This window comes from Alternaria triticimaculans (assembly GCF_023758025.1).
Source record: "Alternaria triticimaculans strain BMP 0046 chromosome Unknown scaffold_12, whole genome shotgun sequence".
Classification (NCBI taxonomy): Eukaryota; Fungi; Ascomycota; class Dothideomycetes; order Pleosporales; family Pleosporaceae; genus Alternaria; species Alternaria triticimaculans.
In genome coordinates this window covers 460,356-475,814 of record NW_026055969.1, presented here as the reverse complement: position 1 = coordinate 475,814, position 15,459 = coordinate 460,356, and the positions used below count along the sequence as shown (strand labels likewise).

The 15,459-nt window shown below is 53.3% G+C and overlaps 6 protein-coding genes across 6 annotated transcripts; 1 reads left to right on the top strand and 5 right to left on the bottom strand.

The window, feature by feature from the left end:
* Positions 1-1,012: 1,012 nt before the first annotated feature.
* Positions 1,013-1,555, bottom strand: J4E78_007689 (uncharacterized protein; the record flags this gene model as incomplete). The annotated part of the gene is made up of 3 exons (XM_049368294.1): positions 1,013-1,051; positions 1,124-1,165; positions 1,217-1,555. The coding sequence occupies 3 exons, from the start codon at positions 1,553-1,555 to the stop codon at positions 1,013-1,015; spliced, it is 420 nt and encodes a 139-aa protein (XP_049219948.1).
* A 1,439-nt stretch (positions 1,556-2,994) lies between these two features.
* J4E78_007688 (uncharacterized protein) lies at positions 2,995-4,365 on the bottom strand (the record flags this gene model as incomplete). Its single annotated transcript, XM_049368293.1, has 3 exons — positions 2,995-3,667; positions 3,716-4,253; positions 4,302-4,365. 3 exons carry the CDS (start codon positions 4,363-4,365, stop codon positions 2,995-2,997), a joined length of 1,275 nt encoding a protein of 424 aa, XP_049219947.1.
* A 555-nt stretch (positions 4,366-4,920) lies between these two features.
* On the bottom strand, positions 4,921-6,778 carry J4E78_007687 (uncharacterized protein; the record flags this gene model as incomplete). The annotated part of the gene is made up of 2 exons (XM_049368292.1): positions 4,921-6,387; positions 6,770-6,778. The coding sequence occupies 2 exons, from the start codon at positions 6,776-6,778 to the stop codon at positions 4,921-4,923; spliced, it is 1,476 nt and encodes a 491-aa protein (XP_049219946.1).
* A 775-nt stretch (positions 6,779-7,553) lies between these two features.
* Positions 7,554-8,265, bottom strand: J4E78_007686 (uncharacterized protein; the record flags this gene model as incomplete). Its single annotated transcript, XM_049368291.1, has 3 exons — positions 7,554-7,676; positions 7,870-8,034; positions 8,212-8,265. 3 exons carry the CDS (start codon positions 8,263-8,265, stop codon positions 7,554-7,556), a joined length of 342 nt encoding a protein of 113 aa, XP_049219945.1.
* A 402-nt stretch (positions 8,266-8,667) lies between these two features.
* J4E78_007685 (uncharacterized protein) lies at positions 8,668-10,291 on the bottom strand (the record flags this gene model as incomplete). Its single annotated transcript, XM_049368290.1, has 2 exons — positions 8,668-8,972; positions 9,028-10,291. The coding sequence occupies 2 exons, from the start codon at positions 10,289-10,291 to the stop codon at positions 8,668-8,670; spliced, it is 1,569 nt and encodes a 522-aa protein (XP_049219944.1).
* Positions 10,292-11,080: 789 nt separating this feature from the next.
* On the top strand, positions 11,081-14,185 carry J4E78_007684 (uncharacterized protein; the record flags this gene model as incomplete). The annotated part of the gene is made up of 4 exons (XM_049368289.1): positions 11,081-11,364; positions 11,421-11,710; positions 11,758-13,517; positions 13,568-14,185. 4 exons carry the CDS (start codon positions 11,081-11,083, stop codon positions 14,183-14,185), a joined length of 2,952 nt encoding a protein of 983 aa, XP_049219943.1.
* Positions 14,186-15,459: the final 1,274 nt, after the last annotated feature.

Genomic DNA, 15,459 nt, shown 5'->3' with positions numbered 1-15,459 from the left:
TAGATGGCTTTTGGAGTACTAGCTGGTACATCAAACGGACTGGTGTCTCAAGCGAATCGAAAGCATTTTCGTCTTCGTCTTCGTCCTTGTCATTATCAACTTCGTCAGTCACGCTAGACCCGATTTCTTCGCCACCAACAACATCGTCAACAAGTCCCTCGTCGACCACATCAGCAACAGATACCCTGGCAACAGTGGCCTCAGATGGAGTAAAAGACACGGAAGACAAGGGCATCGGAAAAAAACACTATAATCGGACTGACGGTTGGGCTCGTGGTCGCGGGAATCGTCATCATCGTGGGAGTGGTATTTTGCCTTCGAAAACGCCGGAAAGATAAGGCTGGTTCACCTCCTGCGCCAGTCTCCGCCGTTTCCTACCCCGATAACGCCCCTGCTCAAAAGCAGTCTGGTTATCGTTCAGCGCATGAGGTCTTTGCGCCGCCTTCCGAGTTGCAGGGCGCGCCACCGCTCTACGAGCTTCCTGGTCACAGATAGTAGGGATAGCACGAAAGGTGCGTTGTATCAAAGAAAAATAATTCGTAAGCTTGACACCGCCGATCCTTGTGCGAAAAAAGATCAAGATGATGCTTGCGACCCTTATCCCCTTACCAGGTCGTTTCGCACTAATCTGCCGGTACAATGCTTGTATATGGCTGAGCGGACGGGAAGCCTAATTCTCATTGTTCTATGGTCGTATGTGAAGGTAGAGCAAGCTTGACTCATTATAACGGTAGTGCGTTGGATCCGAGAGGTCATGGAGAGCTCTGGGAGGTACGCCAGGTGGCCCGCTGCTTCAATGTGCGAGACAGCTTGAGGAACGAACACGAACTTTGATTGCAAAGGTTCGGTTGCTATGACCAAAGGGCTGACGGATTCTGCGGCTTGTCGCGGTGCTCCTACACCAGAGTCGCGTTGTAAGTGGTTGCGACTATCTTGAAGGCAACCTTCTCCAAAGCAATCTCTATATCGGTCCTATATGTGGTATGACGCTCACTAAAAAAACGAATAGGTTCTACCACAGCGTCAACACGACGATGCAGATATCCAGTAGCTTGACGCTGATACGATAAGTTAGCCTGTGTACCTTTGAGGCTTCCCAGACACTGCGCAGATATGTACTCACAGTTTTCCACTCGCGATGATCCTCATACATGCGGTCGTATATCTGCGACCTGTTTAGTCTCCTTGATTAATCTCGTCGTCGTCGTTAACTTACGTATTGCTCGGGGTGGTTATCACATTTAATCCAATGGAGGAAACGAGTGTGGACATATTCCAACTCTTCGTATGCTTCCCACAAGTCTCTGATCAATCCAGTCGGATCGTAGGTCCTATCGTGGAACTCTTTCTCGTCATATGCAAATTGTCTTCGTATGCAGAGCGCCGGTATGCGTTCTTGGAGGTAGTATTTGATGAGCTGGGACCATAGAGACTTTGTTCGTTTCTGGATGGCTCCGCCTATGCAAGTCGCATACATCCGCACCAACGGGAATCCCATCTGATTACCCAGTTCCACAAGCGCAGTCACCAGTGGAATTCGGGTGCTGACCTCCATCTGTGCGTGCAAGATAGAGGAAGCTTGGAGCATGGTCTCTGCCGGGTCACTGTAGTCAATCTTTTCAAGACCGCTTCCAATTTCGACTTCAGTTGCCTGACCTTCGCGTCCATACAGCAAGCCAACAGCATCTAAAAATACCCATTGGATGCTTCTAGCGTAGTTGATTACGACCCTCGAGTGGGGCGCGACTAGACCTTGCAACCCATATACTTTGTCTCTTGGGTCGTGGCAATCGCTTTTACTGAAGGTCGCAAGTAGACTCGTATAAGTGTACTTCTTCGCCGAGAGCGCGTGTTCCACAAGCCATATCACCTGTTGCGGTATACAGTACCGAACCTGCGCCAGCAGTGGAGATGCACTTGAGAGACAGAATCGCCTCAGCTCTTCCCATGAAAGTATAGTCTCTCCGCACATGATCCGAATATATCGGGCCAGCATGATTTCTTGTACAATCCAAAGTCTTTTCCAGTACGTGTTGAGGAAGAAGCATCTGAGTGCTGCGGCCGGCAAGCTATCCGACTCTGGCTCCAAGCAAGAATTCTTGGTGGGATGGCATTGCTCCTCGGTTCCAGAGATCCGACGCCGCCTTGGTCCTTTCGTAGGCGACAGCGTGGTTCTATCTTCGTAGTACTGTCTCAGACCGGACTTCAACACCGTCATTGCCGCTTCAACCTCGGAATGACATGGCCCGAGCCACACGTAAACGTAGGCGGCCCGACTATAGATCTCGGACATCAGCCTCACCTGATGGTTGCGTTCGGTAATCACCGTTTGATTGATGCAGATCTGATCGATCCATAACCATTGTGTCTCGGCCTCGTATAGACCGTTACTTTGGAACTTGAAGAGTCTCGTCCTGAAAGTTTCGAGGAATGCATACAGATTTTGACGCACTTTCAAAGGCTGACCGTCGATGTAGATGCGCCGAAGCGGTGAGCTTGGTCCCCATTCATACGAAACCGCTCGATAGTCGGGTGTTCTGTCGTCTTCGAGGTAGGCATTTCTGAGCTGGCATTTGATATCGCCAGAAGATGCGGGAGTAATGCAGACCAGTCGAATTTGCTGTCTTCGAGTGTCCAGAGGTTCGTGCTTGAAGCAGTGGCCGACGTCGTCCGCGCCTTCCATGCTTCCGAACGGAGGCCGCGCTAATCCGAACACGTACTAACTTGAGGTCTAACATATATCAGAGAAGCCCAAGGTAAACCCGTGACCAATTCCTTAGGCCTTATGGGCTGGAGAACAGAAGATAGGGGTATTGCGTCTCAAGTTGTAACGGAAGATGAAAACGTAACCTTCAGCATGTTTGGATGTAGAGACAGCGAACGGGTGCGGGGTATAGGCAGTAACTATCACTAGCCGCTAAAGAATATACCACGCCGCATACCTACAGCAGCCAAAACCTCATAGCACGACACATTCGAGAATCAGACGACCAACTACTCGCCCTTCTTCAAGAAAGTCAAAGCAGCAACAACGTACCCCTCCATGCCCACCGTCAACGTAGGCTGCACAACCGGCGCAAAGAAGGGACTATGATTTCCAGGAACATCCTCACTCAGCCTCCCCTCCTTCTCCGCCTTATCCCAAACCGCGGGATCCGTGCCTCCATAGAGGAAAAAGCAACTTGGCTTGCCAATCGCAGTAGCGAGGATACCAAAGTCTTCCGAGCCCTGTAGACGCGCAATGTCCGACTGATACGAATGCTTTCCAGGCTGGAAGTGCGCTGAGAAAGACTGCTCAAGCGCGTTGGTAACGTCGGCGTCGTTGAAGAGCAAGGGGAACTGCGTTGTTGGTGTCAAGGTAGGAGTGTTTGGATTGTTGGATGCTTCGGCCTCGGCGGCGATGATGCGTTTTACGCTGGCGAGGACGCGCTCGCGGGTTTGGGGTAGAGCTGCGCGGACGTCGATTTTCAGGTTGGCTTCCGAGGGGATGATGTTTTCGGCGTCGCCTGCGTGGAAGGCGGAGACAGTTACCACGGCAAAGTCTAGGGGGTCTACTTCTCGCGCGACGATGGATTGGAGACGCATTATTGTGGATGCGGCTTGTAGGATGGGGTCGATGCCGCGATGGGGAGTGGATGCGTGGGCTTGTCGACCTTCGATGCGAAGTCTATAGGGGTTAGTTTGAACGAGGAGTCAAGAAGAAGGGCGGATTTACTGGAATCGATCAGCCGAGCTGGCGATTAAACCATGCTTCGTACCAATAACACCAGCTCTTTCCGGCATAACATGTGCGCCCACCACAACGTCCGGCTCTTTGACTTTGTTGTACAGACCATCATCCACCATGTTCTGCGCGCCACCTGCTCTTTCTTCCGCTGGCTGGAACACCAAGATCAACTCCCCGCTCCACGCCTGTTTACATTTGACCAGAGTTTCCGCCGCCGCAAGCAGCGCGGTAATATGCATGTCATGGCCACAGGCATGCATCACGGGCTTCTCAACATCGTCCACATCCTTCATACGCGCTGTACTGGCATAGTTCAGGCCTGTCTTCTCTTCCACGGGTAGCGCGTCAATGTCAGCACGTAAGAGAAGTGTCTTTCCGGGGCCATTGGAGAACGTCGCAGCGACGCCGTGACCGCCGATGGAAGAATGAATCGTGAAAGCTTTAAAAGTCTCTAGATGTTTGACGATCGCTTCCGCTGTCTTGGCTTCCTGGAAGGACAGCTCCGGGTGCGTGTGGAACCACTTGTCTGTAACTTCATTAGCGATGAAATTGATCAGTTACCATGATCACTCACAGAGCTCTTCATATGAAGCCAAGTCTGGCTGATGTGCCTTGACAATCTCACTTATGGAAGGCATGATCTGCGTCAATGCTTTCACGATATTTACAAGAATGGGTGGCTGAATTGCAAATAATCTGTAGTTGGTCGCTGATATATACGTCCAGTCTTGCGGTAGATAACTCGGTAAACGACCTGCCTTTGTCGCGTTAGTAGGTCCAGTCGTGATACCCGTGCTGGATTAGTGTTGTTCTGACAAATGCGGTTCCCGACGGGGAAAGTCGAGAATGACGTATGAGCGTGCGTTGCATTGTGGGGTAGCGTAGTTGATTCCGACGCCGATACCGCCGGCAGCAGCGCAAGACTGTACGAGGCCGATAGATGGAGCTGTGGCTGAAAAGTGCGTGTATTGATGTGAGTAGGCTGGAAAGGAATACGTTCGTTGATAATAATACAATGATGTGCGCAACGCCAAACGAAACCCTTCTTCTAGACCCAGAATGCGTACATCTCAAACTCCTCGCATGTGGCGACAAGGACCGACGGCTGCGTCAAAAGGTGCGCGATTCGTCCATTCCAATATACAGCATGTGTAACAAGCTCGTAGAGGGAGGGAGGATTGGGCTTTGCCATTCTACGACTCTGCCATGTCCTTGTCGTGTTCCTCAAGCTGCCTCTCCAGACTTCCCATGAGGTCTGGTTCCGAAGTTGGTGCAGAAGGAGCAGCTGATTGAGGTTGCACAGGCTCAGCCTCAAGTTTGGGTTCGGCCTCAACTACAGGCTCAGGCTGGGGCTGGGGCTCCGGGACGACCACAGGCGCTGGTGCCGCGTCCACTTCCACTTCCACTGATGGAGCTGGGACTGGAACCTCGCTTGGGGCCTCCTCGGGAACGATGGCTTCTGTGGTAGTAGTAGAAGTCGAGATCTGGTTCATGGAATTCTGGCGACTATGGGAGACGGCAGAAAGCGGCAGATCAGGTGAGCTGGACTGGTCACGTTTCGGCGTCTGCAGCGACGTGTCGATTGGAGCGGTTTCGATTGCGGTCCTCTCGATCGTTGCGGTATCTTGAGAGGGCTCGTTGGAAGCCGGCGGCGGATGGCTTGCTAGTGCGGTGCTCTCTGTCAATGTAGCGTCCGCAAAATTGGGGGCTTCGGTCGCTGGAGCACTGGGTGGGACTACAGAGGACGCCTGAGGGGTCGCTGGGTTGGAGGTATGCTCCATGTCTTGATCTTCATCTTCCGAGCCCTCCTCGCCAGACCCCTCTTCTTCCTCGCCACCGGCGTCTGCCATTGGCGTATCACCTCCATCTGACGGAGCTACCGATCCGTCCTCTTGTTTGACGCCTGGTACACCCAGCATGTCACCGCCGGCAGTTGATGCTGGCGTCCCTTGCTCTGCTCCTTCGACAAAGACGACCTTCTTCTTGCCTCTGCCTGGGCCCCCACGCTTGACCTTCTTCTTAGGAGGTGGCGGCCTCCGCCGAGGTGGCGTTTGTTGTAGGATGTCGTTAGCTACGACGACACCTTCCGCATTCACAACACCGACTCCCTCGACGATTGTTCCCGGTGCCGCAGTAGCTGGCGCAACTTCAATTGCAGCATCTTCAGGCTGGACTTCGCCTTCTACAGCCTGTCCTTCAGGTACAAGTACCTTGTAAACAGCCACGTTGCCATCTGCATCAAGTTTCTTAACCTTGGTTTCCCGCAACGCAGGTTGTGCAACCTGACCATTGACGTATGGTGATGGGAGACCTTTCCTTCTCTTTGCGAGATACTCTGGTTCCGAAACTTCTAAATGCCGTGCAACTTTGACGTACTTCTTGATAGTGAAGCCGGTACGGATCTCTTTAGTCTCTTCTTCCTCGTCTTTCATCTCGTTGTCGTCTTCTGGGGGAGCCGGTGGTTTGTACAACTTCCCGGAGCGTGCTGCTCGCAGCAATTGCTGAGAATGCTCAGGCAACATGTGAGAATCTCGAGGCATGGGCAGCTCGGGCCAAGCATCTTTGTCCAAAGGCTTGTTGTCGGCCGAGTTTGGCTCAATGGTGATTTCAGCTTCCCGATACTGACTAATGGGCAATCCTTCCAGCACATTGTGCTCTATCTGGCCGCGTCCTGACCTGTTGGACCGATCCCTGTTCCGAAACTAGTTAAATCATGTCAGCTTGAGTCTAGAAGAGATATGTGCACGTTTGGACGCTGTCCGGACACGATGCGATGCTATGGCTGCGTCGTCGCGCGAGAGGTGCAGGTACAGAAGAGCTGCTCATCACCACTCGTTAAAGCAAGCGAATCTAGAGATTACTCTCTGATCGCTCGGTTTTCCAAGAGATAATGGCGCGTCGGTGACAGCCGATGGAATATCAAAAATGCGATGCACGTGATAGAAATAGCGGTGTTGCGTCGCGCGCGTGCAGAGGCTGGGAATTGATGTCGCAAACGCAGCTCAAGGACGCATGCTCGAGCAAGGAGATGTGATGACGTACCGGAGCCATAGTGACATGCGATGCCCTCGATGAGCTTTAGGGCAGGCGGTGAAAGTGGGTATTGATGTCGGCGCAATGCAACGGGAAGTCGCGATGCGTGAAGGGGAGGCGCGTCGCTTTGCAGATGGCAGGCGCAACCGTGCGCCGCTATACCCCTTCGAGTGCGTTCGCGACTCCGGGGCTGAGCACCGGCCTAGGGCTTGAGACGCAAGTAACAGACCTCCTATTTGATCTTCTTGCGCCGATCGTCGTACCAGATACATGGTAGTTCTAATCACACCATACTCACTTACTTGGCCAAGACCAATTCTGGTCGCCATTCGCTGGTTTTGTGAGGGAGCGCAGTAGGGAACCACTTACAACTTCTGTATTTCAAACGATGCCACGCAGGAAGAAAAGCATCAACGGAACTGTGAATCCAGCGACGCGTGATTGGAATTACTATGGGCCTGGGCCTCGCCAGAGAGATTGATCCATATCGGACCGACTATTATCGATGGTGAATGTATGCTTTCAGGCATTGCAGGCAATTCAGAGATCTCATACAGTCATGGGTATTGCCGATACGTGCAACGAGGTGACCTATTTTCAGTCTGAACTCCATTTCAAAGAGTTGAGCAGGCTCAATATAATACAGTACATCATTCTCAACGTATCATCGCTGTTGAGGTAGACGCAGCTCCTCCGCTGTCGTACAGGCTCTCGCCTCTCCATGCAATGTACGCCATAGTGTTACAAGATCATTTCGTCTCGTCGTCCATACCCGCTCTCTTGAGCGAGGCACTCAATCCCAGCCCTGGTCCTTCACTCTGACAATGTCACTTCTATCCCCTTTTTGCTTGCCCTCTCTTCCACCTTCGACGACCAATCGGTCGATCTGGTAGAATTGGCTGATCACCGTTTGCCTCTGCGGAATGAGTCAGCATTCAGTCCTGTGCATCCAACCTCGACTTCATGTTCCGAGCTTCTTGCAGCGGCACGCCCAAGCGCATACGTCGCCCGATGGCACTCAAGATAGCGGCTCGTTCGCCTCTACCACTTCTCTGCCACGCGCTGCGAACCTCCACTTCCATTGCCGAGCCACAGGGTATATATCTCACCTTTAGCATCTGCAATTCATTCAAGCCCTTCTGCACCAACTCCTGTATTGTCCGCTCCTCGGTTATGTTCTTGCTGTCTCGGAACGCATCGCGCGTTCTCCGTTTGGCATACTCGCGGAAATTGTAGGCGGCGAATTGCCCGCTTTGGCGCAGCAGGGAGCGGTACTACGTGCAGAGGTCAGCCAGTGCTCTTCCATAGTCCATGGGAAATAAGCGCGCTGCAAGCCTGTGTATCTCAAACGCAGAGTTACAGAGTAGGTGTGTGGATTGCGACACTAGGGCGGCGACACCATGAGTGTAGGCTGCAACGGATGTCCGGAAAACCGCAAGGAGGATACGTACGAGTGAGCGCACTTGGTAGGCCATGTCGCCTTTCGTTGCCTGTGCTAATGACATGGTCGCGGGCTGTACAGAGGAACGTGGAGGGTAGTGGTGCACTTGGGAATAAAAGTCGCTGGTTAGGTCATAGGTCTTGGGCAGGTCGGAGGAAAGCTACGAAAGTCCGAGCATACAGATTGCCGCAGCCTACCCCACGCTGCATCGCCACAATAGTCTGCATCGAACAGGAGATTGAGCGCTGAACGCACATTTTTCATTATGCCTGACGAACTAATATTTTACAAGTAACTAGTGTCCCAGAACTACTGGAATCAATGGAAGCCTTGCGGCTCCGGGTCTCCATGAAAGTGGTATACCCAAGTGACTTCGCACAAACGCCTCCCAATGCAAATAAAGCCATCATCATCTCAAGCGACTGTGTGATGTCTGGAGAAAAAAAAGCAAGACCTACTCGCAACCCTACTTTTGGCGGTGCTTCTCTTGGATCTTGCGGAGTTGCTCCTGGACGTTCACGTCCCGCATCTGCTCTACACGAGCAGTATTTTTGGCAGGATCAAGCTGACCATCGTACGACAGTGCAGCCTTCTTCCTCCGAGCTTCTTCCTCTGCAGATATCGGCAATCCAGTAGCTCCATCGTAGATATCCTCACGTTGACTAGCAAAGCGTTTGAGGTTGTTCGCGACGTCGGCGGTGTTGATGGTTGTAGAGTATCGGGCTTCGGCCTTGTCGCGCTGTTCTTTCCAGCGCGGATCAAGCAGTTCGACTAGAATACAGTGTTAGCGATGATCTTTTGAGGGACAGGAATGGGGTCGGCTTACTTCTGATGTGCTCATCCATCTCGTTCGCGGGAACTTGCTGCTTGCAGTTAGGGCACACGGCCATTTGAACGTTTGCCTTCTTTGCGGCAGCACGGGGAACGTAGTCTGTGACAATGCGACCAGGTGCTCCTCTGGCAGCAGCCTGAGCGCGTGCGCGCTGCTCGCTCTCCGCTTGGCGCTCTCTTGCCAGCCGAGCTTGCTCTTCTTCGCGCGATATCTGTGCCGGCGTTCGGTAGTCAGGCATAGGCGGAGGCGCGTATGACGGCACACCATACGGTGGCTGCACGGGCGGCGCTGCGGGAGCGTAGTTTGGCGGCATCTGAGATGGGGGTACCTGCTGCTGTGTGACGTTGTAGTAAGTCATCTCGTCGGGCATGGCCTCCTCGAGACGCCTTGTAGAAAGTGAGACGGCTGCCTTTTGCTCGAGCGACTGCGACTGCAAATCGTTCAGTTGTGCTGGTGGAGGCAGGTCCGCTGCATCGTCAGCCTCGTCAAAGAGCACAGTCGCAATGACAGTGAAGTCGTGCCAGTCCACAGTCGCATACTCTTGCTTCTCAGCCTCGACCTTCTTTTCCTCTTTCTCTTTTTGGGCGGTCACGTACTTGACGTACTCCGCACGTCCCTTGGCACGATCTAGCACATGGAACCGGTTCTTGATGTTCTGTTGTAGCTCCTGGATACGCGCCTCGACTGTCGCCTCTTCCTCAAGTAGGATCTTGTACTGCTCAACAAGCGATCGGAAGAACTGGAAGAAGCTGTGGTTTGGTCGGAGAAAGTCAAACTGGAAGTTGCCAGACTCACGGTTGCGCAGATCCTTCAGCCAGTTCTCACCCACGCGGGCCGTGTATAGAGCTGTGAGCTTCAGCACCTCCAAGTCCTTTGCGCTGATGTTTGGCATGCGCGCAGAGAAGCGGAACCTGGGCGGTTCTGGGGGGCCCTTGGGCTTGTTGTCAACGACTTGCTTGGCACTTCCAACTGACCGTCCGTGACCCTCCTTCAGTTGCTGGAGATACCACAGGAAGTAGGCGTTGTAGGGATCCTCTTCCATGACGAAGACGAAGTTGCGGTTGTTCGCGGCCGAAGGATCGGTAGTGACACGCTGCTTCAGTCCGTTGAAGTGTGATTCGCCTCGGCGGGCAACGAAGTCGGCCGTCTTCGCAATCGTTTCGCGCACGTTGGGTGGGGGGATAACCAGGTTCGACGGCGGCTTCACGTCGAGCTCGACAGATCCCGAGGCGACGCCATTGCCGTTGGGGTTCGCCATGGCGCGTGTGGTCGGTGTACGTCTCGGCTTCGAGTGATGTCGTCGGCAGTCCTGTATATGAGTCGCGAAAAGCAGGTGAGGTACTCGCAGATTGCGCGGGGCAAGAACAGGGGAGAAATTCAAACGCCAGTGACCAGATTCCCGTCGCGATTACCTACTTCCGAGTGACTTGCGCGTAGATCGCGTGGGGTGAATGTGGACGTGGTTGTTGGTAGCTGCGACTGGGCGTCGACATGCGGGAGATCGCAAAGTTCCAGGGTAGGCAACAAGATGTTCCGCGCCGAACCCCAGCCACAGTTGCGCCACAACCAAGCCACAGCTTTCGAAATGAAGCACTCGGCGTAATACTCAAGACGCCTCGGCTTGCAAACGGCTGTCGGAGGTCAGACCACTGCCGCTGGAGGACTAATCTGATTTCTCCAAACTGGTAGATAATTGGGTGGAGTGAATGCTAGCCCTATGTACCTGGACCTATTTTCAGCTCTCCCAGTTGGGAAAGGGCCGTCGTAAGGAACAGCTTGCAACTAGGATTAATCGGTACGCAACCACTGCTCCTCGCGGGACTCTCTCCCCTTAGCCTGAACCATTGCGCATACCACAGAGACCTCCATCTCTTCCCCCCTCACCTTGATGAGACTCTTTTCCAACTCTCTTTAACTCTCTTTGCAACGACGTCAAGGCCGCGGGCGCCTTCAACGTAGACTGGAACTCCGCAACGTTCCCACCTTTTGGTACAGCGCTCCACTCGCCAGCTGATCGAGCCGCGACACCTCTTCACATCCCGCCGTCATGGCGAGCCTCTCGGCACCCAACGCCTACCTGGGCGAGAAGCCCAAGTCTCGCAGATCCAAGTCGCGTTCCAAGTCGCGCTCCCCAGCCCCGAATGGCCGCAAGCAGCCCAACACACAGCAACAGAAGGTCCAAGGCTACACTTCCGAGGGAGTGCAGGACCATGATATCTTCAACCTCCCTGGCTCAGACTGGTCACTGCTGGCCGTTTTGACCTTCATTGCGGCCGGCGTTCGACTCTTCCGGATTTCACAGCCTACCAGTGTTGTCTTCGATGAAGTTCAGTAAGTGTGGTCACCATACAACAAACTCAACAGACATGTTGGCTGACTGATTCCAGCTTCGGTGGATTCGCATCGAAATACATCAAGGGCAGATTCTTCATGGACGTCCACCCTCCACTCGCGAAGCTCCTCATCACACTGGCAGGATGGTTGGGTGGATTTGACGGAAACTTCGACTTCAAAGACATCGGCAAAGACTATCTGGAGCCCAAGGTCCCATATGTCACCATGCGCATGCTGCCCGCTATCTGCGGAGTGTTGACGATCCCGACCATGTTCCTCACCCTCAAAGCTGCGGGTTGCCGTACTACCACTGCGGCCCTGGGCGCTGGACTTGTCATCTTTGGTAAGACACACTTTTTGGGAGGTGTAATGCATACTGACTTCTTGTAGACAATGCGCTCGTCACCCAGTCCCGCCTCATCCTCCTCGACTCGCCGCTCATCATCTTCACGGCCGTCACCGCACTCGCCTGGACAAGCTTCATGAACCAGCACGAACAAGGACCCTCCAAGGCCTTCCAGCCATCTTGGTGGTTTTGGTTGGCTGCTACCGGTGTCGGACTCGGTGCAACAGTCAGTGTCAAATGGGTAGGCCTGTTCACCATCGCCTGGGTTGGTAGCTTGACACTGGTACAACTCTGGGTTCTTCTCGGAGATACCAAGAACGTCACGCCACGCCTGTGGTTCAAGCACTTCTTCGCACGCATGTTTTGCCTGATCGTCATTCCCGTCTCGTTTTACATGGCCATGTTCGGAATCCACTTCATCTGTCTGGTCAACCCTGGTGAGGGTGACGGCTTCATGTCTTCTGAGTTCCAGGCGACGCTCAACTCCAAGGGCATGCAAGCTGTTCCCGCCGACGTCGCTTATGGAAGCCGTGTCTCTCTACGCCACTGGAACACTCAAGGCGGATATCTCCATTCCCACAGCCACATGTACCCCACCGGTAGCAAGCAGCAACAGATTACTCTCTACCCCCACAAGGACGAAAACAACATCTGGATCATGGAAAACCAAACTCTGCCAATCATGCCGGAAGACTACACTGGCCCAAACCTCACAAGCCCTAAAGCTTGGGACAACGTTGGCCCTACTTACATTGAAGATGGCGGTGTCATTCGCCTCTACCATATCACCACCGACAGACGCCTCCACTCGCACGATGTTCGTGCTCCTGTTACCGAGGCTGACTGGCAAAACGAGGTTTCTGCCTACGGTTACGAAGGCTTTGAGGGTGATGCGAACGATCTGTTCCGCATTGAGATTGTCAAGAGCAAGTCTGATGGAGCCGTGGCAAAGAAGCGCGTCCGAACTATCCAGACCAAGTTCAGGCTTGTTCATGTCATGACTGGTTGTGCGCTATTCTCACACAAGGTGAAGCTCCCTGACTGGGGTTTCGAGCAACAAGAGGTCACTTGCGCTCGGCAAGGCACATTGCCCAACAGCATCTGGTACATCGAGGGCAATGTTCATCCCTTGATGGTGGACGGAGAGGTCGAAAAGGTCAACTACCGCAACCCCGGATTCTTCGGCAAGTTTTGGGAGTTGCAGAAGGTCATGTGGAAGACCAACGCTGGCCTTACTGAATCGCACGCCTGGGATTCGCGCCCTCCGTCGTGGCCCATTCTACGCCGCGGTATCAACTTCTGGGGCAAGCATAACCGTCAGATCTATCTTCTGGGTAACCCGGTGATCTGGTGGAGCTCGAGCGCGCTCATCGCTCTATACATCGCTATCAAAGGCTTCGCCATTCTCCGTTGGCAGCGCGGTTACCGTGATTACAATAACGTCACCTTCAAACGTTTCGACTACGAAGTGGGCATGAGCATTCTCGGTTGGGCTTTCCACTACTTCCCATTCTACCTGATGGCGCGCCAGCTGTTCTTGCACCACTACCTGCCCGCTCTGTACTTTGCCATCCTTGCACTTTGCCAGATCTTTGACTTCGTGAGCTACCGCTTCAGTGTCTTTGGTTTGAGGCAATACCCCGCGATCGGCCAAGCAGCGGCTGTCGGTTTCCTCGCTGTCGCTATCACAGTCTTCACTGTATACTCTCCCCTAGCATACGGCAACGCATGGACCAAGGATGCTTGCAAGAGCGTTAAGCTGTTCGACACTTGGGACTGGGATTGCAACAACTTCCTAAACTCTGTAAGTTCTCTTCGCATCACGACTGGCCAATTTCAGCTGACAAGTTGTAGTACGAAGCATACAACGTCATGCACTCTGAGCCTGTAGCATCCATCGCCGTGCCTTCATCAGCAGCACCTGCTCCTCCGGCTCCAGTCGCACCTGAAGTCGTCCCTGAGGTCAAGCAAGAACAGCCCAAGGAACAGCCAGAGCAACCAAAAGAAGCGAAGGAAGAGAACGTGATGTCTGAGCAAGCGGTAGTTTCCCCGCCACCTCAGGAGGCCCCCAAGGATCTACCTGTTGTTTCCAAGGAAGAGCGTATTGAGTACCGCGACGAGAACGGCCGTATCCTCAATGACGATGAGGTATCAGCACTTGCTGGAAAGGTCAGCTTCAAGACGCGTTACGAGACCCGAACCCGTATCGTCGATGGCGAAGGCCACGAGATCTACGAGGGCCTTGTAGACTCGCATGGTGACGCTGAAGAAAATGGTGTTGCACCTCCCCACCCAGACGCTGAGGGCCGTAACCCTGAGACACAAGAGCAGGCTAATGCTCCCGAGGCCAGCGAGGCACCACCTACTGTCGAGGTCGTGGAAGATCAGCAGAAGGAGAAGAGCATTGAGCAGCATCAGGACGATGCTCAGCCAGCAAGTGAGGCTCAATCTGCAACGCAAAAGGATGAGTAAATCCTTTTTCCTTCTTCCCATGGCATTTACATGGTCTCATTTCTCTCTTTTGTACCATAGGGACGGATACATTTAGCAGCGTACGGAGCTGGTGGCGCTCGGTCTTGCACGACAAACACACGTAACGGCAGATGGAAAGTGGATTGCATTTGCCTTGGATCTTGTATGATTACATATAATGTGTTTTGCGAAAATCTGACATCTCACGTCGTATTTGTCTCTGGAACTTAGCTGTTCTATATGCATCAAGGCAAGCATGACCATTATGTATGAGTGTGGAAGACAAGAGAACGTTGGCAAGCACGAGAAAAATGTCGAATGATTGCGCCTAGGACACAGTGGCTTGCAAGGCCGGTGCGAGGCACTAGACCTCCACAGGTCCTTGTCAGTTTGCAGTAACTCTTGCGGCTCGGCAACGAAGACATGATAAGCTAGCGACAATGAGTTGCAGACTAAGCCTTGTCGTCCCGGGCTCGAGGACCCTCAGCCTCAGGCTAATTCATCTCATCCGATCTGCCGGATGAACCGCTAGACAGCTCTCCCGCGATCGGATGGCGCGGTGCAAGATGCAGGGAGCGGGTATCCTTGAGCAACTTCACAAACTAGCATCTGATCCCGGAATGTGCTCCATCGCACTAGGATTATGTCCAAGACTTGTGATTCGTCATCGGAACTTTTTGCCGCAGTCTTGAGTCCAGGGACCACAGGGGACCACAGTGGGCTGGAATACGTTAGCAGCAAGGGTCAAACTGGGGACGCTCTAGATCTAACGTGTGGCCGATCGCTTCTAGGTATTACTTGCACATGCCAGGAGCTTCTTCTTTTTTTCGGGCCTCGCAATGTTAGGAAACCCCACTCCTTGCACCCGGCGGCGAAGTCGGGCATGTGTCACGCAGCAGCTCGGGCAAAGTTACTACAAGTCATGTAATCTGTCCATGATCTCCGCCTGACCACCAGAACCAACACCCTATTTGACACAGATCAACGACATTTTGACTACTAATTCGCCGACAGATCACCTTTGGAGAAAAAAAGGAATTTTCTGGAACATGACTTTTGGGCATGAAGTGCTGTGGCTAGGGTTCGGCAGTAATACGCGTAAGACCCCCAAGTTCTTCCCTGCTTGCCTTGGTGGCAAACCAGAGGAAGTGTCGCGAGCTTCATGTCGCTCTTTGTGGGAATGTTCGCCACTTGCGTTGAGCTAAAAAAGAAGCCTTCCTCCTCGCCGTACTGGCCTCCGCGGAGCGAGACACTCACACACAAACGACATACCA